At 37.8% G+C, this 25,000-nt stretch overlaps 1 protein-coding gene across 5 annotated transcripts in view; it reads right to left on the reverse strand.

The window, feature by feature from the left end:
* Positions 1–25,000, reverse strand: part of LOC115214092 (MICAL-like protein 2) — a 112,128-nt gene that overhangs the window by 37,363 nt on the left and 49,765 nt on the right. For 4 of the 5 annotated variants that reach the window (XM_036504450.1, XM_036504449.1, XM_036504452.1 and 1 more), the window contains one exon: positions 7,167–7,272. In XM_036504450.1, the coding sequence (XP_036360343.1) occupies positions 7,167–7,272 (106 nt within the window). Of the gene's footprint in view, positions 1–4,698; positions 4,747–7,166; positions 7,273–25,000 lie in introns of all 5 variants that reach the window. The other variant, XM_036504453.1, reaches the window with a different exon arrangement.

The following is a 25,000-nucleotide window of genomic DNA, read 5'->3' on the forward strand; positions in this document are numbered from 1 at the left end:
ACCTACGTAAACAGCCAGATGTGCTCCTGGATTCTGAGAACTTTTCAGTCTAGAGATGCCTACACCATCATCCTTCTCTACTCTACTTTTGCCAGACCCACCTTGAGTACTGTTGCCCACTGTGGTCTCCCATACGAAGCAACTCCTTATAAAAGTAGAAGCACTCCAGAGGTCAATAACAAGAAAGATAGACGGCATGAGAGGCATTGACTATTGGGATTGACTAAAAAAACGCAAACGTCTACTTTCTCCAACACCGCCGCAAGCGCTACGTCATTTGTGTGATGTGGAAAATATTCCATCAATATTGCACAAATGATGTTGGCATCAATTTTAAAATCCATCCAAGACTTGGCCCCCGTGCTATCCGCCCACTATAAAAATCTAACTCGGTACGCATAGCAACATTACGTCACAATTGCTTTACCTCAACCAGTCCAGCTCTCTCTTATACAATAGCAAAATACGTCAAAACGGAAATGGATCCCATAAAGTTCAAATGTTCACTGGACAAATTTCTTCCAAAAATCCCGGACCAACCTCACACACCCGGGTATGTCTCCAACAATAATAACTCTTTGCTAGAGTGGGCCATGGAGCCCCATATATGACTAAAAAACTTCACCAGGTGGTGCTACTGAGTTAGACATGGCCTGGGCCTATACTGGCCGAAACCTATCAAAGTTACAAACATATATATATACACACACATAATAATTATGTTACTAGAATGGCACTGTTGAGTAAAGCATTTAATGCTGAGGCATTCATTAAAGCGTGGTATGGGTGTTTGAGGTGGCCTAAACTGCCCAACGACTACCAGGTCATTGGTTTTGTTGTGAACGGTGATCGATTCACAGTAGCCACTGGAGAATGTCATATTCCCATCTGCCAAAAAGGAATCCTGCAGGAAAATGGCAGTTTCCACCCTTCCTTCTGTTGACTCGATCCGCACGGATGGTTGTGAAATTCCTCACTTTCATTTTGGCTTCCAAGTGGGAGTTGCCAAGATGGGTCTCGGTAAGAATGAAGAAAGGGATCTGGTGCGGATGGTTACCAACCCAATCTTCAATGAATTAGATCTTCCGTTTTGTGATTATATATATATATATATATATATAGACACACATACACAGACACACACATAAATACATACACACAAATGTACACACACACACACACACACATTATTCTTCAACAAGAACAGTATTGACAGTTTCAGCCAGAAAATTGTAGAAATTCTATGAAACATTAAAATGTCCAAATAATGAAAAACCTGATACATAATTTCAACTTTAAACTGAAACAAAAAAACAATCAACAAAATGAATAAATATATTATATATATATATATATATATATACACACACACACATCACATATATATACACATACATAAATATATAGGTTTAGTAATGCTCATAATACAAGTTAGGAAACTTTTGAAATAATAATTTTAATAATATTAAGAAACAACTAAAAAACACTCATAAAAAAAAGAAAATTAAGCAAAACACTATATTTGCTGAAACTGTACCTAAAAGCAGTCAGTTTACATTAGAACAACCAAATGCACCAATAAATAAAAAAAACAGAAATAAAATAAAACACTTCAGCAACAAGGTGAAAGAAAACATGGAAATAACAAACCAAGTGCATAAACAAGGAATGGGAATAACAGGATTAAAAAACAAGGGTAAAAATATATAAATTCTTATAAAAACAAAACAAAAAATAACAAAAAAAAAAACGAAACAACAACTAAGCTTCTTTGCTCATAATCACATTCAGCCACGTTCACCTGTTTAACTTTTCTCTATATATACCCTGCGTCTTATGTAAGATGTTTTGTTGATTAGCAAAATCTATAAATAGCTAATAATTCCTTAATTAATGAGATGATTTACTGCTAATCAGATTTCTGTCATTTATTTTGAACTCTTAACCTTGATTAAGCGTGAAGAATTTTTATGATCTTTACAATATCCGCACTGTCTCTGTCTGGCGTGGGATCTGATTGCAGTCAGCTAATTGCTTGCAGAGTGGTAAACTAGATCGAGAATAAGCACTATGCATGTGTGTGCATTCCATCATCATCATCATCATCATCATCATCATCATCCTCATCATTTAATGCCCATTTTCGCTAATGGATCGTTTCACAAGAATTGACAAACTAGAGAGATGCACCAGGCTGCAATTGTCTGTTTTGGTACGGTTTCTATAGCTGGATGCCTTTCCTAATGCCGACCACTTTGCAGAATGTACTAGGTGCTTTTTCACATGGCACAAGCACCAGTGCTATTCATGTGGAACCCACCACCATCATCATCATCATCATCATCATTTAAAGTTTGTTTTCCATGCTGGCATGGGTTGGATGGTTTGACAAGAGTGACAACCCAGAGGTCAACCCAGAGGACTGCGCATATTGGGCATGATTTCTACACCAAAGAACATAAATATATATATGTATATATATGTATACATACACACACACTTGATGATGATCTATACACATAAAAATATACATTTAGGATATGTGTGTATTTTAATCTTTAGACTAGTCTTAATTAATTCTATCAGCCCCAATATTTGCTTTAATTAATCTGATCAGTAATGAAGGACATCGCTAAGGTGGCATTAACCAGTGCAATATATTCGATCAGCACACGGATTCATTTTCTTGCCCCATGCTCTCACACGCATGCATATACATACACATATTCATAAAACAAACTAACCAGAAGTTGTGGAAACCCAATGTATGAATAAGGCGACAACATTAAGAAATGATGTTCATGAAATACAAACTTATCATTTCAAATATGCTTCAGGCATATTTGAACCTGTAAGAAAGACCTTCGCTGTATGTTGCCATGGAGAAAATTTACTCACTGTAGACAAATATGAGTAGATACCCATTTCTTTACTACCCACAAGGGGCTAAACACAGAGAGGACAAACAAGGACAGACAAACGGATTAAGTTGATTATATCGACCCCAGTGCGTAATTGGTACTTAATTTATCAACCCCGAGAGGATGAAAGGCAAAGTCGACCTTGGCGGATTTTGAACTCAGAACGTAACGGCAGACGAAATACCGCTAAGCATTTCGCCCGGCGTGCTAACGTTTCTGCCAGCTTGCTGTCTTGAAGAGTAGAATACCCTTGAGTCAGCTCACAGCAGCCTATAACCAGACTGGTCCAGCCTGATCTGGTTGGGGGGGGGGGAAGAGGGGTGCTATGAGCTGACTCAGAGCATTTACAGTAAGAAATTTCACCCATGATAAAATCCTGTAAGTGGATTTCCCATTGGTTCCACTGTGCCTCAAGCATATTTGAACTGGTTGCAAGATTGTATTTATTTACATATAACTTTGTACAATAAGATGTATGACCATCACTGTACAAGTCAGATCTCCATATAGCTTGTCATTATCCAGCCGGCTTCCAGCATAATGGTTAGCTTACCATTGTATTTAAAAGTGTTACTAGTTTTATATATATATATATATATATATATAGTTGTAATAATGAAGTCAAACTAAATAGTGAGATTTTGAAATCATTTAATACGCCTGTTTCAGTCATGTGTAATATATAACAAGAAATGCGTCCATTACGTAAACCTTCTTCAGTTAAAGCATTTCAAAAATATTTTTGAAATGCTTTAATTATCTGGTTTGACTTCATTATTACAACTAATACTAATTGATGCCAGCACAAACTAACTGATCTGGACTTCATGTATGCAGATACTTTAACAACGCTTTGGGGTAGTTTGTTATACTCGAATAGGGCCGAAAATTCTGGTACCATGTATTGCTGTTGGTGAAACACAAATTATATATATATATATATATATATATATGTGTGTGTGTGTGTGTGTGATGCAAACAAGGAAAATAGAACTCAAAACATGAGTATATATACATTTTTTGTTAATAATCAGCTGAAGTTACTGTGTGTCTCAAAGGCCAAGAGTTTCATGTTAACACAAAAACTTTTGACCCTGCATCACTCTGTAACCTCTGCCAATTATCAATAAAACACACACATACATATATATATATATATATATATATGTGTATATTTAACATTATCTGGGTAGAAAGTATAATTTGAAAAAAAAAAAAAATCACCAACAGCTGTTACCATTGCACAGAAACAATTGTGATTAACACGTGTTCATTCCATATACTCAATGAGCCCAGCTTCTTTGATAATTTCTTTCAAATGGAAAGAAAATGTTTAGAGGTAATAATTGATAAATATATTGTATTTCTCCAACTTCTGACTGTTTTATCAATATATATCTGTATATCTCTACACTCTACACACACACACGGTCTTTCTCACAGCTTTTGTCTCCTACATTTCATGAAGCTTTGGTCAAATGAAGGCAACGGTAGAGGAAAAGCTGCCTCGCCATGGGATTGAACACAAACCACATGCTTGCAAAGCAAACTTCTTACCACACAACCATACCTGCACCATACGTCTGGATGTCTAAGTGTGGTATTTACGATATACGGCTATACACACAGATCGCAAACCTATTTAATATCTAACATTATTCTATTCGACACGCACATGCGTCCACGTTTTCCAACATGAATATACACAGAGCCATGCCATGCAAGGACGTTGGGAATTATGAAGGAATCAAGAACTCGATACCAAACAACGATTTACCATTCAACCCTAGTTTTTGTGGCATCTTGTTTTAATGTCTCATTTCATCTGAAAAGGGGAAAGCAATTTTAAAGTTTAACCAACGTCAACAACGACATGATGAAGAATAAAACTGTACCTAAAATCGGTTGTATTTCCTCTGTCACTGAAAAGTTATAAACAGTTATTGTGTTTTGTAAACAAACAGATTCAGACGTTTATATGCGTGTGCATGCGTGAATGTTGTGTCTATGGACTCCCATGCATGAATACACAGAACTGGTTTCGAATTTTGGTAACAACGCCAGTAATTTTTGGGGGGAGGGGGAGCAAGTTGATTACATTGGCCCCAGTGCATGACTGGTACTTATTTTATGAACCCCGGACAGATGAAAAGTAAAATTGACTTCAGCTGAACTGGAACTCAGAACGTAAGGCCATAAGTATTGTACCTGACGTGCAAACGATTTTAAATATGAATTCACAGAATTACAAGCGAAATCGTTGCCGAATTTGCCTCATCTTGTTTGTTGTTAACACAACGTTTTGGCTGATATATCCTCCAGCCTTCATCAGGTGTCTTGGAGAAATTTTGAACCTGGGTTCTCATTCCTAATGTATTTTTTGTTGTTGTTGTTGGTATTATTATTATTATTATTATTATTATTATTCAGGTCACTGCTTGGAATCAAACATTGGTTAAGCGCATGAGCTGAGTTCGATTCCAAGCAGTGACCTGAATAATAATAATAATAACAATAATAACATTGAAAAATACCTTAGGAATGGGAACCCAGGTTTGAAATTTCCCCAAGACACCTGATGAAGGATGGAGAGTATATCAGCCAAAATGTTGTGATAACAACAAACAAGATGAGGACAAATATCCGTCGAATGTAAATAATTCCTCATCTCTTAAATATAGAACTGAATCATTAAAGATGGTTTTGTCATTCAAAAATTGATATTATGCTCTGATTTTTCAGATATTTTTTATTCCAGAGCATATGTCTATTGTGCTCTAACAATTAGTTATTAGCATACTCAGAGTGTATTCCCCTGGCATCCATGTGTCATACATGATACAAGTGCCCAGGTTTTCCAACCAACAGAGAAACTTGAGAATTAGGAAAAGAAGGCTTTATACTACTCAGAATGACTGAAACAAAGGCTAGTGTGTGTGTGTGTGTATACACATGCACACCTATCCACCAATGTTGGATTCATCTGCTTGACATCTTAACTGTTTAAACTTTCACCTGAAGAAAGCAGATTCTATGTCATGATGTAATCTATGAAGACATTAATAAAATTCTACTGAAACAGCTGTCGTAAATTTTAAATTCCATTTGTGTTCTCTGTTTTTACCTATGCTACACCTGGAACCAACCCCAGAGTCAGATCTGCAGTTTGTATCGGATTTGGTACTTGCATATCTACAGTATCCTACCAACACCTGATACCTTCATGGTTGTTTACCATATGTTGTTACACCTAGCCATTTCTAGCATCCTGCATGGTGATATGCCTAGGTTCTATTGAATCATTATAACTAATTTATATATACATTTTATATATATATATGTATTTATGTAATTAGGGGATAGGTTAATCTCTGAGTCTGCTGAAATGAACTGATAGTTCTGCATATAACATCTCAAGGTACATCTTTTCCTCTGATGAAATTATGCTCATGTCACATAAATGCAAATTCAATGTACAAATCTGTAATTAAATCATTGAGTATTAATTGAAACGATTGTAAGAAGTGAAGACGACCAATTTGTTAACAATAAATAATTTTTAACTTCCTTATCTCCATTTTCTTTTCTCCATTTAACTATATATATATATATATATATATATATATAGTACAAAGTAAGATAGGGGTTAAGGATGTAACCCACTAAGGGATAGCATTTATCCAATATACTGTTGGTAAATTACCCAGATTCTTAATATATAAATGTTTTTAATTGCAATGCAATTAACTCATTTATTGTATTAAACGGGTGAAGGTAAAGAAATATTTTTACCGTAAATTTATAATCCAACATTATAATATGCGAAAGTTGATGAACAAACAAATTTGTTTTACCATTTTCTTATTTGTATTATATATATATATATATATATATATATATATATTATATATATATATTACAGGGCATCATATGTGATGCACAGGATACTTGGCAGATAATTAAAGGTTGCCAAACAGAAATATATTACCCACTAATTAATGAAGTACCAACATATATTGCCCCAAAACTAAACCAAATTAATTTCTATGAGCTAGAAATTGGATGTTTACGATAAGATTATGGAAATGCTTTGAACAAGCAAAGAGTTAATTCAGATTATGTTCTTAGATTGATTTTAGATTAGAATTAAAAATGATTAAAAATAAAATGAAAAGTAATAAATGACTTTGAAAATATTCGACAATTAACTGCAAATTAAAAAAGAAAATTGTGGCATCAACTCACTTGCTCTAATCATGTCTTCTAACTGACGACCTTTCAGTTCAAGTTCTCTTAGCTTAGCATCAATATCAACCACTTCAAGAGGAATTTCAGAAGAGGTGAACGTTTTCTAAAATTAGAATAAATAAAACTTAACTGAAACATGACTGTGAGTAGTGAAACAAAAACAACAACAGAAAACAAGGCAATGATATTTCAACTGATAAGAGTGATTAAAAATATAGAAGAGATTAAATAGAGAGCTTATATTGGCAAGCTTGTTTTGCTATGCCGTGCTTGAGAAATACAGAATTGGTTTGCTTCTGGCTGACCTGAAAAATGGCAAATGGAGTGGCACTCAGAAAAATTAGCAACACATACATCTATGCATATTTGCCAACTATGTCGGTAGAATGAAATGTCACCTTTGAGTAAATCAACAGAATGGATTGTGTGGTTGTTAGGTTTCCTACATCTGACATCGTCCAATAAATAGAAATGAATAAATAAAGATGATGACTGATGTAACAGAAGCAATGGAACCCAAAATGGACAATAAAAAGAAATAATAATACATTATAGATTTGCTTAACCATTCGTTGAGCAGGGTGGTGCAGTGGAAGTGTTACCAGGCTCAGAATCCAGAGGTCCACAGATCAAAACAATACTCTGCACAGAAATGGATGCTCTCTTTGATCCTTATACATTGCAACTAAGTTGTCTACGAATATATCAACCATGTACATGTGTGTATACATACAAGGAAAGGATAAATCCTATTTATCCAACAGAGATGTCTACAGGGTCAAGGGGTCACCAACATACTGCATGTGGCCCAACCACTGGCTACCTGCACCCCACACTAACATACTTTTCTGGACACAGAGCTACCCAAGTTCACAACATCAGATGTATTAGACAGTGAGCCAGGAGTTTCTTTAACCTTTTATTCTCTAATACAGTTCTATAATAAAGAGATGAGGAATTATTTACATTATTTACATTTGACGGATATTTGTCCTCATCTTGTTTGTTGTTAACACAATGCTTCGGCTGATATACCCTCCAGCCTTCATCAGGTGTCTTGAGGAAATTTCAAACCTGGGCTCTCATTCCTAAGGTATTTTTCCAATGTTATTAATATTATTATTATCATCACTATTATTATTATTCAGTAGTGGTTAAGAGCATGGGCTACTAACCCCAAGATTCCGAGTTCGATTCCAGGTAGTGACCTGAATAAACATCGAAAAATACCTTAGGAACGAGATCCCAGGTTCGAAATTTCCCCAGGACACCTGATAAAGGCTGGAGGGGTATATATCAGCCAAAATGTTGTGTTAAGAACAAACAAGATGACAAATATCCATCAAATGTAAATAATGAAAATAATGTACTTTTATTCTCTTTGCATCTGTTTGCCAGAACCTTTTTGAGCCAGGTAACACTACTACTACTACAACTGTTAATGATGATGATGATGAGCCATCAGCAGGGTATGTGGGTCATTTGTAGTCAACTAGTCTGATGAAAATGGTATGTTTCAAGCTTTTGGTTCTTTGCCAATAATTTTGATGGGAAACATTTAGCATCAAAGTTTATTTTGTGGTTTAGCAGAAACAAGCAAAAGACTGATAAGACGATAAGACAGAAGGGAAATAGGGCACGTACGAGTGTGGGTGTGTGGGTGTATGAGTGAGGGGGGTGAGAGAGAGAGAGAGCATGTGTGCGTGTGTGAGCAAAAGAGAAAGTGTGTGTGAGAGTGTGAGGGGGAGTAAGAGAGTATGTGTGTGTGTGTGAGCAAAAGAGTGTACACGTATGTGTGAGAGAGTGTGTGCGTGAGGGACGGGGAGACAGTATTTGTGTATGAGCAAAAGATTGTGTGCATATGTGTGTGTGCAAGAGAGAGAGAGAGAGTACATGTGTGTGTGTGTGTGTGTGTGCTCTTGTGAGTGCAGCAAATCTGCCCATTTAATATTCATGATGTTGTTGTTATTCCTCTTCCTGTTAACAAACCGTTTCACTATAAAACCTCCATGAAAGTCTCTGAGTAGAGTTGCCCATCAATAATTGATTGCACCAGCGTCTATTCCAACTGAATCCTTCCCTACACCATGTTAATGGAACCGCTTCCAATTCTTCTTCCAATAAACTCTCACCTCTGGGATGGCCTCATTTCGTACAAACTCTTTCCTTTTTTCACATCAATGATTCAGTTGCCATCACTGCCAAATGCACTCCATCCACAATCTAGAGCATAGCTGGAACTTTCCATTCTGTGACAGAAACCATTGGTAAGGTGTGGCTGTGTGGCAAGACATTTGCATCCCAACCACATGGTTCCGGGTTCAATCCTGCAGTGTGACACCTTAGGTAAGTATCTTCTACTATAGCCTCAGACCAGCCAGTGCCTTCTGATGGAAACTGTATGGAATCAGTGACATGTATGTATATTATGTGTGGGTGTAGGTTTCTGTGCCATCCCACTCCCTCACAACTGGTGTTTGTTTATTGACATCCCTGCAACACAGTGGTTTGGCAAAACAGGCCAACAGGATAAGTACTAAACTTTAGAAGATAAGTGCTGGGGTCAGTTTATTTGACCAAACCCCTTCAAGGTGGTGCCCTGGCACAGACTTAGTTCAGTGACTGAAACAAGTAAACAATAAAAGATATAAACCCAAGCTAAAACGACACTTTGATTTAGTTCAAGTAGAGACCCTTTCAGACCCCATGGATTAGACATGTTGCTTTCAGAGCCTGCTGGCCCTGTGCCAAAATATGAAACCATTGTTTTGGAGATGGCGGAATCATTAATGCACCAAAATGCTTAGCGGCATTTTGTCTGTCATTACAATCTGATTGCAAACTCCACTGAGGTCAACTTAGCTTTTCATCCTTTTGAGACAGATAAAATAAGTACCAGTTAACTACTGGGGATTAATGTAACTGACTTGCCCCTCCCCTCAAAATCTGCCGGCCCTGTGCCAAAATTTGGAACCATTATGTTTTTAAGAAGTAAGATGGCAAGCTGATGGAATCATTAGCCTACCAGACAAAACACTGAGTGGCATTTCGTTTGTCTTTTATGACCTGATCTCAAATTCCAATGTGGTTGGAATTTGCATTTCGTCCTTTCGGGATAAATAAACACCAGTTAAGTAATTGACTTCCCCCTCCCCTCAATGGGGTGGTCTTCACCGGAATGCTTTTCCCCATAGAACTGCACAATCAGGGATGACTTGGGCAAACAATAACGATACTGTTACTATCTACAGACAGATATATCACCTGATTTATCTGAAGAGGGACTTTGTTCTCAGACACAAAACCCCGGCTGACATAGCAATTTCCCTTTAACTCTTTTGATTCCCAACCTCTTGAAACCATCCCTGGTTCTAGGCTATAAATCCAGTTTTTAAATGGCCTAAATTAAAACCTTTTCTCTAAATGACAAAAGTTATTTTTATAAATTCTTTGTTGTTTCCAAAATGAACTGAAACCAAAGACAGTCCAACAGAAATATGCTAAGGAATGAGTTAAAGGAAACTTCAAGTGTTGCTTTGTCTTTTGGGTTTTTGGGTTTTTTGTTTACCAAAATTTATACTTGCTGATATTAAAAATAAATAAATGTGCCCTTTTAAAACCTAACCAGGACCTGGTTTCTACGGCATATGTGTACCCCAGCTGGATGGGATGCCAGTCCATCGCAGCGTTACTCATTTTTGCCAGCTGAGTGGACTGGAGCAACGTGAAATGAAGTGTTTTGCTCAAGAACACAACGCGTCACCCGGTCCAGGAATTGAAACCACAATCTTACAATCATGATGCTGACACCCTAACCACTAAGCCATGCACCTCCACACTTGCTGATATTAGATATCAGTAATCTGCAGAAACCTAACCCCACCCCCTCGTTATTCTACGATATGTTTAATCTCTCATATCTTGGTTTCCACAAAAGCTGCCAATTCATTCATCTCATTCACAGATTCGTTGTATTCAATGTCGTTCTACAAAAGACTGACTCCAGGATTAACAAAACATTTTTATTCAATTTCATTAATTCACATTTTTATTTGGTTTGCTCACGTTGTAACTGAGATTTGAAAAATTTGCATATTCTTGTAAAGTTTCATGATTTTAATAATGTTTTTTCAATGGTTTAGTCAGGCAGCACCAATGTTTTGTTTCAGAGCCTCTCAGACAGTGTCAGGACAACAGCCTCTGCATAATCGGTCTAGATAATTGCTTTAACCTACACTCTGGCATGTTCTACAAACTTTAACCTATAAACGTTGGGAGAGCGATTAACCAAGAACTGTTGTCTCCCAGGAGCAACTGTCAAGGAACTATCAGACAATGAGTGGGGTTGCCCTGGGACCCTCCAAGACTTGTGCAAGGTAACAAGAAAAAGGCAGTGGTGTTGACTGAGAGACAGATTAAGTCTATACAGATTTACAATATTCTCTGCACTCCACCAGTATGGATATAATTTTAATACGGTTTTTATTGTAAGTAGGACTAGATATCGGATGTTCTTAAGATATTATTAACATATTTATACATTTATATATAAATATATTTTTAGTACATGATTTTGTGAACATAATAATTTTACAACAGAATATATTTTAGTAACCTATCTTTTGATTCACCGTTATTTTCCCTATTTTTCTATGGCTGAAATATACTGAGCACTTCAATGTGTCCTATATATAGAAAAAATTTCATCTCTTGAAAATAAATTTTACATACACACACACACATATATCATCATTATCATCATTTAGCGTCCGTTTTCCATGCTAGCATGGGTTGGACAGTTTAAATGGGGTCTGTGAAGCCGGGAGGCTTCATCAGGCCCAGTCAGATTTGGCAGTGTTTCTACGGCTGGATGCCCTTCCTAACGCCAACCACACCGTGAGTGTAGTGGGTGCTTTTTACGTGCCACCTGCACAGGTGCCATCATCATCATTTAGTGTCCGCTTTCCATGCTAGCATGGGTTGGACGGTTCAACTGGGGTCTGGGAAGCCAGAAGGTTGCACCAGGCCCAGTCTGATCAGGCAGTGTTTCTATGGCTGGATGCCCTTCCTAACGCCAACCACTCCGTGAGTGTAGTGGGTGCCTTTTACGTGCCACCCGCACAGGTGCCAGGCGAGGCTGGCAACGGCCACGATCGGATGGTGCTTTTTACGTGCCACCGGCACGGGGGCCAGTCGGGGCGGCGCTGGCAACGGACACGGTCGGATGGTGCTTTTTACGTGCCAGATGCAGGAGAGGCTGTGTGGTAAGTAGCTTGCTTACCAACTACATGATTCCGGGCTCAGTCCCACTGCATGGCACCTTGGGCAAGTGTCTTCTACAATAGCCTCGGGCCGACCAAAGCCTTGTGAGATTTAGTAGACGGAAACTGAAAGAAGCCTGTTGTATATATATATATGTTTGTGTGTCAGTGTTTGTTCCCACAACATTGCTTGACAACCGATGCTGGTGTGTTTACGACTCCATAACTTAGCGGTTCGGCAAAAGAGACCGATAGAATAAGTACTAGGCTTACAAAGAATAAGTCCTGGGGTCGATTTGCTTGACTAAAGCTGGTGCTCCAGCATGGCCGTAGTCAAATGACTGAAACAAGTAAAAGAATAAAAGAATGTAAGTTTGTATGTAGGGTATCAGGACAAAATGCCACCGGACAAATTTTATAGAAAAATATCAACTAATAAATATCTAAAATTTTATTAATAAAACTTAACGTTTCCAAAATATTTTTATTGTAAAAATAGAAGAATATCTCAGGGATATTATATCTGCAAGTATTTGGTCAAGCTGGAGCTTTAGTAGAAGACACTTGCCCAAGGTGTCATACAGTGGGACTGAACCCTGAAACTATATGGTTAAAAGGCAAACTTGTTAACCATTCAGCTACACCTACACATAGAGGCTTTGTAAATTCTCCCCTCTCCACACCACTGATGTTATCCAAGGGAAAGTCAAAGGCCGATACAGCTTGGCACCTGTGACGTCGCAACTCATTTCTACAGCTGAGTGAACTGGAGCAACGTGAAATAAAGGATCTTGCTCAAGAACACAACACACATCCTAGTCTGGGAATTGAACTCACAACCTTACGATCGTAAGCTCAACACTCTAACCACTGGACCATGTACCTTCACTACATCCGCAAGTTGTAAACTTGTTAAAATACTATACTTTGCTTTTCATTTCCATTTATCCATTGTAACTTTATTCTAGTACTGCCAAAATTTCTGGGTAAAAGAAGTCCCCATATTTATTGAGGAGTATTTCATGGTTGGTGAGAAGAAAATCTGTTTTTATATTTGTATTAAAAATAAAAGTCTTGATGTGAACTCGACAGACAGACCTGAAGAAGATCTGGACTCATAGAGGGCATGTTTTGAAGGAGTTAGGAGGGATGACAAAAAGACAAACTCAATTAATTGACTGAGCAATCAATTAATCAATTGGTTAAATTGTTAACCAACTAACAAAAAGTGAAGTGAACTAGAATCAGTGTGTGTGTGTGTTTGTTTACTATTGTGTAATGACCCTCTCTTGATACAACAAAATAAAAGAAATGCAAATGTCTGTACTAGAAAATTCAAGAGAGTCTGTAGATGTCAGTTAAGTTTAGTTGTGATGAGGGGGCGAAAAAAGCTGACATTTCCTATTAAGATGCTTTAAGGAGAAGTGTTTAATTAATGGCTGAACTGGGTGAAGTGATAAAAAAGAAAGAAAAGCAAAATAGGAGTGAATAGGTCAGATGAAAGGAAGAGGAAATAGCTAAGGAGATAATAGCAGAGAATGAGATATGTGAGTTGAGAAAGTGTGAGAGGGGGGGGGGGCGAGGCAGGGGTAAAGTAGTCCATGTTAGTGTCAAGATGACCAAAGCAGTGGAACATAATTTCATTATGGAGAAAGGTGGTGAGTGTGAAAAGAGGAGGAAGGCTGAGTGACCAGGCTAGGAGTGTGGACTGTGTTGACCAGCGCCAGGCAGACAGACCATGCAACTACAAAGAAAGAAACCAGACAGGAGCAGGTGGGGGGGGGGGTGAGCAAGGATTTCATGCTGACCTGCCAGTCATTCAGTTGTCATTGGACCAAAGATGGAGATGTGGTGAAAGTGGGCAGAATGGGGTTGAAGTAGCAAAACAAAGATTCCAGGATGCCAGGGAGATTATTGCAGGCAGCCATGAAATATTCCAAGAACTAGACCGATGTTCTGAACCAGGTTCCACATGGTCTATGGGGACCCACAGAAGAGTCCATTGTTAAAATTTATCACCAATAAAGTTGTTATGCTTTAACAATACACAAAATATTTTAACAATTTTTTTAAATACAATTCCTAACAATATTTAATCATAAACAATGAGATTTTATAAACCCTTTCATTACCAACCTGACTGAAACCAGCTCTGGCTCTGTAGTACAAATGTCTTGTTTTCATAAGTTTTGAATTAAAATCTTCCACCAAACATTAGTCACAAGTTATGTTCCTAACACTAGCTTAATGATAACAAAGTTATTTTATTAAATTCTTTGTTATATTTAAAGTAATTGAAAGAAACACAGAGCATCTCAACAGAAATATGGTAACAAAAGGGTTAAAATATATAATAGAGAAACAATTCTTAACCCTTTTGATACCAACCCAGCAGAAACCAGCTCTGGTTCTGTAGTACAAATGTCTTGTTTTCATAAGTTTTGAATTAAAATCTTCCACCAAACCTTAGTCACAATTTATGTTCCTAACACTAGCTGAATGATAACTAAGTTATTTTACTAAATTCTTTTGTTATATTTAAAGTTAATTGAAAGAAACACAGAGCATCTCAAAATAAATACAGTAACTAAAGGGTCTGAAATTTACCTGGAAAAAAAAAAGTCGAAGAACCAGTCCTTGTTCCTTAAAACTACAAAGATTGCAGTCAAACTATGGATTTCATTGCATGCTAAGAGTAACTTCCCAATGGCAAAAGGGAGCAACATAATATGCAAAATCAACTATTTAAATATAATTTCTAAGTATTGAATGGGTCAGCCATGCACTAGCACCCACATTTAATGTCTGTTTTCCATGCTGGTAGAGGAAGTTTATCAGGATCTGGTAAACCACAGGACTTTGTGCAGCTCCAATATCAGCTTTGCCCACAGCAAAAGACCACCTTGTACACAGTATGTACAAGGTGCTTTTTACGTGCCACCAGCACTAATGAGATTCTGAACTTGCAAGAAAAAGAAAATGCTCCCTTAATTAATTGGATGTGGGGAACAAGTTGATTATAGTTGTCTCAGTCAGTTATCAATCTTTTGTGGGGTTCAGCATTCTGAAAAAATACTTCCCCTCACTGACCTTTCTTTTCAATGGTTACCCTAAGATCTCACAGCCCTTTCCCACCCCTTTGTAATCCTCATCTGTACACATCACATGTGTATTACCTGTGTAGTGAGCTCACCCGTACACATCAGCTAACACCTGGTCATTTCTTCAGCTCATTTAGGCTTTACCATTCATGTGGGTTACTGTTACACACCCAAAGAATTACGCTTACCTCATCTCTTCCCATCCCTAGTAAAATTTATGCTTCGCACAGTTTCCTTTCCATATGGACTCAGCACTAATTAGAACACTATTTAATAGAAACTATCAACTCATAGAATTCGTTAAATGGTTGATTGTCCTATTAATTACACAAGTGCACCAATGACTGAAACTTTCACAGCTTGACCCCTTAGTTTAAGGACCATGTTTCAAGTGGATCCCTTTTACCTTTCTATCAGTTGATGACACTGTAACGCCAGTCATGGAGGTTATCACATTCCTACACAATCTTGTTAATTACAGGTGTAACTTCTCTCCCGGTGTTTCAGTAATTATCACTTTTGCATCAGCTGTTTTCTCTGCCTTTGTCTTTTTCAAAAATAGTCCTACTAACCAACTGTAAATCACCTCAGTAGCTGAGTCCCTTAGGTGATTCCCCTTGGGGCAATCACTATCCCACTGATTCTTGCTCGAAAAATCTCATAATAGGACTAACACGGTGTCTATGTTGTAGGGGTCCTTCTTGTTAATGACATTGATTCAAATATAAATGTTTCTTCCTAATTCAACCCTCTCACTATCATCGTACTGAACCTTCTCTCAGCTTCACTCCTCACTAAATATAAATAATAGTCTGCAGCTGATGAAATGTAATAATGCAGAAACTTGTGTCCTACAATCAGATGACATAAGCCCAGCTCCATGTCTTTTCACACACATTTTTCATAAGGAGAATTGCTCTTCCAAGACATTCAGTGATTTTAACTCATTCACAGAAACTCAATGTACTGTACACAACTGTATTTTAATCATCACTGCTTAGTGCAGAGGTCAGGGAACTTTTTTAGCCAATTACCCCCAAATATACTTATTTACGCCGATGTTATCCCCTTGATTCGAAAGGAAGAAAACCACAAACAACAAAGAACACAGTTTTTATATAATTTTACTTATGTCTAAGGAGTCCTCATTACCTGTAAGAATTTCAGATTTACCTCACTTAGGGTAATTTACCCCAGTTTGCTGACCCATAGCTTAGTGTGTCTTTAATTCCAGCTTGACAAAGCTTTGCACACACCAGCAAATTTATTGTTTGTAGTATACATAACGGCAGTTCTTAGTAAGCTACAATCAAAACATCTGGTGTGTAGCTGATGAAGCATAACAACACAGAAACATGTCCTGTAGTCTTATAAGTGAGATGATATCCATAGCACAATGGTGTATTTTCAATTATCTAAAAGAAGAATTTCTCTCCCAAGAGTTACTACAGTGAAAATTTTTCCACATTTGGGTTTATTCGAATATGTTGAATATTGGGTCGGTGCATAATTATTGTGGCTAGTTTTCAACAAATTTTATTCAAGAAAAACAATAACAATATTTAACAAAAACATCTTTAAATGACGGTCTGATGGTCTGCCAAGCAAATGGGAAACAGTAATTGAAGTGGATGGTGAATATGCTCCAGAATAATCATTTAAAGATGGTTTTGTTACATGTTGTTATCGTTTTTGTTGAATAAAATTTGTTGAAAAACAGCCGCAATAATTATGCACCAACCCAATATAAATGCACACATCTTTAATTTAATCATTGCTGCTTAGTGTGTTTTTAATTAATACCTTGTAGTGCTTTTTCTTGTCCTTTTTCATTAATTACCTCGTCAAAAGTTGAGGGGCCCATCTCCCATGTCAGTCAGGCAGACTACTTAATGTTCAGTTGGTGGTGATGAAAACCCATCGGAATAAAATAACGTAAGTGGTGAAGGAATTCCAAAACTTTGCAGATCAGGAGAACCCTAACTGGACAGACTGTTCCATCTCGGAGGTTTGGTGTAGGGGTGAGAAGAAGAAGGAGGAGGAGGAAGATGAATGGCTGCAGGCAGTGGAGGAATTGGTTGCTTAAAAAGTAATTGAAGACTCAGAAAGAAGGATCAGTGTGGGTTTAGCAGTAATTCAACAGAGGTGAGTGAGTATTTGGCAAACGGCTGTGTTGGCCTTCATTTGACAAGTTAAAAGTTGTGAATGTATTTGTATGTTTAGCAACAGCATCACTCGAAATAAGTGAGAAGTGGTACAATGGTGAAGAATTGTGAAATCTTGAGAAGAGGCTTTGTCTTTGGTATGCAGATCTGGTAACATCATCAGAGATTGTAATATCCAGGGTTGATTGGAGAAGAAGAAGGAAAGGCTTTTAGGTGTAAGACTGTCCCTTTGCTAAGAGTGGTGAATGTGACTTTGTGCTACTGCAAGGTACCAGGTGATCAATGGAACCTGCTTACAAGGGGTCTGTTTAGAGATGCAGGGCACATGTGGTAAAGTGACCAGGATGTATGTGGCTAGGATTACAAGAACAGCATCATGTGAGTGTTCAAGCAAGTTACTATTCTAGTCAGGTAACTCATGACCAAATCTTGACAGAGAGAGAGAGAGAGAGAGAGAGAGAGGAGAGAGAGAGAGAGAGAGAGAGATTCGTTGGCATTTGCTGCAATGAACAGATTTAGAGAAAATTTTTGATATGATGGAGGCCTATCATAAAATTGTACATCCTGTGGGCGACATGTCCTCCACTTTGCTCTAATGGCAGACAATGTGATCGATCTGAGATTGACTGCAATGAACCCAACGTATTACTGAAACATCCCTTCAATGAGAAGATGTTGGAATGGCGCATTTCTGTTTTGGGGGTAAAACCTTGTCACACTTGAAAGCAAACTGTAGCTGACTTAATTCCAAATGAGTTTTTGTCATTTATCTTCACAAGTGAAGGCCTTGCACACAGAGAAAAGAAAAAATACACACAGAGTTGTAGGGAGAATGTAATGGAGCTTTGGACAAAGAATGCAATTATCCTGGCTTAATAGAATAGTTTCAAATTTTGGTCAAGGCCAGCTATTATAGGTGGCATTAGTTACATTGACTGCCACTTATTTTCTGGACCCCGAAAGGAAGAAAGTTAAAGTGGACCTCACTGGTATTTGAACTTAGAATGTAAATTGTTGAAAGAAACGCTGCTTAACATTTTGTCCAAAGTCTTATCCTCGCTCAATATAATTCTGTGGTGGTCAAACTGTTTGGCCTGCCATATATCATTAACGTTTTATCCTGTGGAAATTTCCAAAAATTGGCAATATTCTGACAAGTAAAAAAATTTATCTAAAAATCAAAGAAATTATTTTTATGTTTTATTAATTTTAATAATTTCATAAAATTCTGAGGTGTTTGTGAGAAATTGCATAACACAAACGTGTTGTAAACTCTGCGAGAAGCAAAATGTGTTTCTTAATACCACCGGAAACTTAGGAGGTCGAGGTAAAAGAAGGTCTGCAGATATTTACTGAAATACTCGCACAACAAATTCTTCACCTGCCACAAAACAAAACCTTTGACTCTTGTAAAGCCAATGGCCCCACTGCCTTTCAGTGGACCTACAAATTATGTCAGAAATGGCTATTTTTTGCTGTGTTACGTTTGATCTGGAGAGAAGAGGTGAAACAGAAAATGTGGACCTTGCTACACTCCAACATCATATTGGTCTCTTATTCCTGCGGTTACAGATTTGTTCTCTCTCAATGGAAAGAATGAAAAGACCCTGTGAAATTTGTAAGGCTTTCATTTCAAAAGACTTATTTCTAATTCAAACTGAACTGCCAAAAATAATACAGATGCTATTGGATTAGTTTGTTAAATACTTAAAATTGACATAAAAATAGCCGTCAAAGTTATGGAAGCACAAACTCTTGGCGTCTAATTCCAAAAGGTAAACCTGTTATTTGACAAAGTGTTATTCTGAAATAGTTTAACAAGTATTGGTGGAAGAATGAGTCTCTCCTAAAAAAGGGTGAGTTAATATTTTACGATGTGGCAGTAACATGAAGTCGCATCTCACGTTTCACTCGACACATGAATTAATCAAGTTCATTTTCAACCTATCAGCATGTTGCTGTATCAACAGGTATACATAATCAACAGGTATACATAATCACTGACAAAGTCCTGCTGCTCTGAGTCATATACATTGCTTTACACAGAACAAGGCTCATTCTACAGAGACCACAGTCAAACGCCATACACAACTCTTCTATACAGTGTTGTTCTTTTATACAAAATGTTGGTGTACACACAATTTTCAACCCAAGTGACCTGATTTTGCACATGCTGTCTAGAACAGAACATGGCTCGGTGGAGGTAAAGAATACTCACACCAACTGTTTTCGGCATAACGAAAACCCTAACTCCTAAACATTGGGTGTGCGTATTCTTTTCTTTCGCCCATTTTATACATTGTCGCTTAAAGCACAAATCTTTCTACTCATTAGAAAATTAGTAATTTTAAAACTCACAATACGAGATATTCAGCAACAGTACTTTGGAGTAAAGATTATTTTCCAACATAACATGGCAGTCCTGGTTTAGGATGAATGTTGTTGTAATTTAGCCCCAAAAGACATTATCTCCAGCTGGTTATAAGACACAATCTGTGTCCTTACATTTTCGAACAAAGTAATCTAGCACCCCCACTCAGCTCAAAACAATATCTGTGTATTGTGATTTCTGGGCTATTTCCCTTCATCAGCACAGAATAATTGTTTGGCTAGAGGTTTTCTACACATCTGAACAAACCATTGCATATATGTTGTTACACGGAGAAAAGAAATTCACCACCTGACAGTTAGCCTTTGCTTAAAAGGTATCACAACCACATTTATATACCAATGTACATACTTATATACTCACTTTTATATAAACACACACACAGATATATATTTATACAGATTCACTTGGATGGACATGTATATGCTGCACAGAATCACCTGCATTGACAAACACAAGTACAGACACACACACACACACATATGAATGGTCCTCAATCTATTTTAACTTTGAGATACTGGACATCTATTGGTAGATCAATGTTTGCAGGAAAAAATGTGTGTGTGGGTGGGGGTTAATGCAGGAGAGATGGATGAGATGGGTAAACCTAGGTGATGAGGATATGCAGCAGCTAGTTAGTTCAAAGGAGCAAAGACTTTACAGCAGTAATGACAGAGACAGACAGACAGACAGGTGACATCTGGGAGTGAAGTGTGTCAGCAAGTGAAACTTTACAAATCAATCACATGACGGTGAGCCATCATGTGACCTTGAAATAAATTCAATAGATTTTTAGAAAGCGAATACAAGTTGATACAAGGGTCCTGTAGCATCCATTCGAGGCACTCTCTACTTGAGAATTTGAACATCTATCATGCTGAAAGTTTTAACAATGGAATGGTTAAGACAGTTAAGAGGCTGGCAATTAAAACTGTTAAAATGAATCTTTTCAAAGCAACATCAACATAATAAACCAACCAAAAATTAGACAAGAAGTCCATTGCGTGAATTCTTCAGATGAGACAAAACAAAAAACATTGCGGTAAACAAATGGAAAAAAAACACTGATAGAACAAACTTGGAATGGAGCAAGATCTGTAACGACTGCTTTTAAGATGATTTTCTAATGGTTTACATTTAAAAAAAACCTTTCGCACAACATTTACTTGCCCCTAATAGAGACCTTAATGATTACCACAACAGCAGCACAGGGAGAACTTTTATATAAGAATATCTGAAATATTTATATAAATTTGCAAATGACATTTCTAATTCATACCAAACTGCCCAAAGTAATACAAATCGAACTAATTTAGTTCGTTAAAAACTTAGAATCGAATGAAAATAGTTACTAATCATCATCATCATCGTTTAATGGCCATTCTCTTTATGTTGGCACGAGTTGGACGGTCTGACTGGAGACTGGCAAGCCAGGGGGCTGCACCAAGCTCCAATCTGATCTGGCAAGGTTTCTACAGCTGGATGTCCTTCCTAACACCAACCACTCCGAGAGTGTAGTGGGTGCCTTTTACGTGCCACTGGGGAGACAGTCAGGCGGCACTGGCATAAACTCTTGGATACTAATTCCAACAGGTAAGTCTGTTATTTGACAATATGTTATTCATGGTCCAGCTCCTGCTAGCATGGGAAATTGATGTTAAGTGATGATGATGATGATGATAAAATGGAATCTATTTCAAAAACCTATTCCACTCACATCACAAAAATATTGGGGCATCATATGTCACAGACATAATTTCATAGAATTCACAATAGCAGGTGAAAGTAACAACTGACTAACATTGTTTTTGATACACAAGAGAAATGAGGAAAAAAAAAAATGATTTGAGAGTTGAAAGCCACTAAATGAATGAAAAGTCAAGAAAAATTTATCTGGACCAAGAAAACGAAAAGAAATGTACCAATTGAAAAGTATATGGTCAGTGTACTACTGAAGACAACCTGTATCAACTGGTGGGGCTGGGCCAAGCAGTTAAGAATTTACAGGGTTATATAAGCAATCCACCGTTAGTTTGATTTGTTCTGTATCAGTCCCAATCCTGCAGGTTACCTTCTGTACAGCACTGATCACCTCCTGTATTTCCAGAACAGTCTCTGTCACCTCAACAGCTCTTCTCACTCTCCATTTCCCTCCTGTCCACCTTATTCCCTGCACTCTACGGACAACGAGTTCCAATGAATCTCACCACATCATGTGGCAGTGGGACTTTCTTACTTTAAATGCCTCCCCTGGCAATACTAAAGGCAATTGGAGATTTCACAGAGAGCAAGCCAACCCCATGCCATTTTACTAGCAAGCTCTTCCATTCTCTTCCCTAACATGGTATTCACGGAAAAGACTCTATTGGTAACATCTGCAACCATTTGTGCAAGCTTGGGTGAAATAAAATGTTAGTTTGAGGGTAACGATGGAGTATGGTATGTAATAGGGGTTTCCAACCCTTTTATTTAAATGAGTTTTCCCACAGACCCCTTTGAATATGCTTATCCCTATATATATATAGAGAGAGAGAGAGAAATTCGGGGTGAGTACTTGATAATTGTAAGCACCTGTATATACCGTTTGGTGGTGTAGGTGGTGGAGTAAATTAATCAAAATAAAAACATGATGCCAAGGATATATATATATATATATATATATATATATATATATATATATATAGTGTGGTAAGTAGCTCGGGTTCAATCCCACTGCCTGGTACCTTGGGCAAGTGTCTTCTACTATAGCCTCAAGCCAACCAAAGCTTTGTGAGAGGATTTTGTCCCCACCACCATCGCTTGACAACTGATGTTGGTGTGCTTATGTACCCGTAACTTAGCGGTTCAGCAAAAGAGACTGATAGAATAAGTACTAGGCTTACAAAGAATAAGTCCTGTGGTCGATTTGCTCGACTAAAGGCAGTGCTCCAGCATGGCCACAGTCAAATGATTGAAAGAAGTAAAAGAGTAAAGAGGGTGTATCCCCCCCCACACCATCTATACCCTTCTACTGGTACTACGCCTCCCACCATCACTATGTCCCAGTAATGACAGATCTGCTGGTATCAGATCCAGCCACCCACCCCCATTTACACTACACCACTCACCCTCACTCAGGTCAATCCTTTGACATAAATCATAGTCTTACCATGGACTTCTATCACTCACTCCCTTGCTCCCTCTCTCGCTCCCTTTGTCTCATTCTCGTTATCTCTCCCCTCTCTCTCTCTCACCAGCACACAGCTGCTGACACTATCTCCTACTCTTTTCTCCTATTACTACTTCTCTCTCTCTCTCTCCCTCCTTCTTTCATTACACCCTGCCACAACCATTTCACTTCATTACTCCTACCACCGTTTCTACCCTTTGCTCCTCCTCTTCAACACACTCACACCACCACTCAGTTTCCTCCTTCATATTGTTCTACTCTCACTCATTCCTCTTATTTCCTCTTTAATCAGTGAAGAAAACTATAAAGAAGGGGGGGGGTCTTTAAAAAAAATTTTTTAGGAACAAAAAAAATATAAATAAATAAAAAACCACCCAAAATCTGAAGATAATTCTTAACTTTGTAAATGATTAGGGGACACAGGGGGGAGCAGGGGCGGGGGGAGGCAGAACATGACAGGGAATGGAGACCGAATGAAACATTGATAACATATTACTCTTTACCTGTTTCAGTCATTTGACTGCGGCCATGCTGGAGCACCGCCTTTAGTCGAGCAAATCGACCCCAGGACTTATTCTTTGTAAGCCCAGTACTTATTCTATTGGTCTCTTTTTGCCGAACCGCTAAGTGACGGGGACGTAAACACACCAGCATCGGTTGTCAAGCAATGCTAGGGGGACAAATACAGACACACAAACACACACACACATATATATATATATACATATACGACAGGCTTCTTGCAGTTTCCGTCTACATGCAATTTAAATTTCAATAAGCAATAATGAGAAGTTGGATGAGAGAGAGAGAGAGAGAGAGCGAGTGTGTGTGTGTGTGTGTGTGTGTGTAACTGGCACCCAGTTATGACAAGCGTTCCAGTCGGTTTGATCAATGGAACAGCCTGCTCATGCAAGTGGTGAGGACTCCACAGACATGTGTGCCCGTAATATCGTTCTCAAAGAGATTCAGTGTAACACAGAGTGTGACAAGGCTGGGCCCTTTGAATTACTGGTACTACTCCTTCTTGCCAGCTGAGAGGACGGGAGCAACGTGTCTTGCTCAAGGACATAATGTGCCATCAGGAATTGAACTCACAACCTTACTATCACGAGGAGAATATCCTAACCACTAAGCCATGCATTTCTGTATGCATGTGTGTACAGACACACACACACACACACACACCACACACACACACACACACAGAGTCAAGTCACATCAGAACAATTAATGGAAAAAGACAAAGAACAAATAAACATGGAAACCCTCTCCTCAGCCATGGAGGCCAGACTGCAACTGCAGTTTCGGTGCGTCTAACGTCTGAAGACTATAAATTCCGTGTTACTGCTCGTCTGGTAGGATGGAAAATTACAGCTAGAACCAATTAATACAACAACAAAAGATCTATCTATCTATCTATGAATGCATGCACACACACACACAAACAAACACAGAGGCATTGGTCTGTCAAAAGGTATCATATCAAAGAATAACAATGTAGAAATGTAAACGAAATTTGTAAAAATCTATAAATGTAAAAGTTTAATCGGTTTTAATTATAAGACTGAAAACAAAACAGGATGAAATAATTATGTTATGAAATATTTAAAACAATGTGATTATGTCAATAGCATGCAAGGAAACGAAGAAAACTCATTAAATTGAAATGTTAACGAAAGTTATTGAAATAACAAATTTTTATTGATAATATAAAAATTGCAAAAACTTTGAGTTAAAAACTCATTA

The sequence above is a fragment of the Octopus sinensis genome, linkage group LG7 (genome assembly GCF_006345805.1).
Source record: "Octopus sinensis linkage group LG7, ASM634580v1, whole genome shotgun sequence".
Lineage (NCBI taxonomy): Eukaryota > Metazoa > Mollusca > Cephalopoda > Octopoda > Octopodidae > Octopus > Octopus sinensis.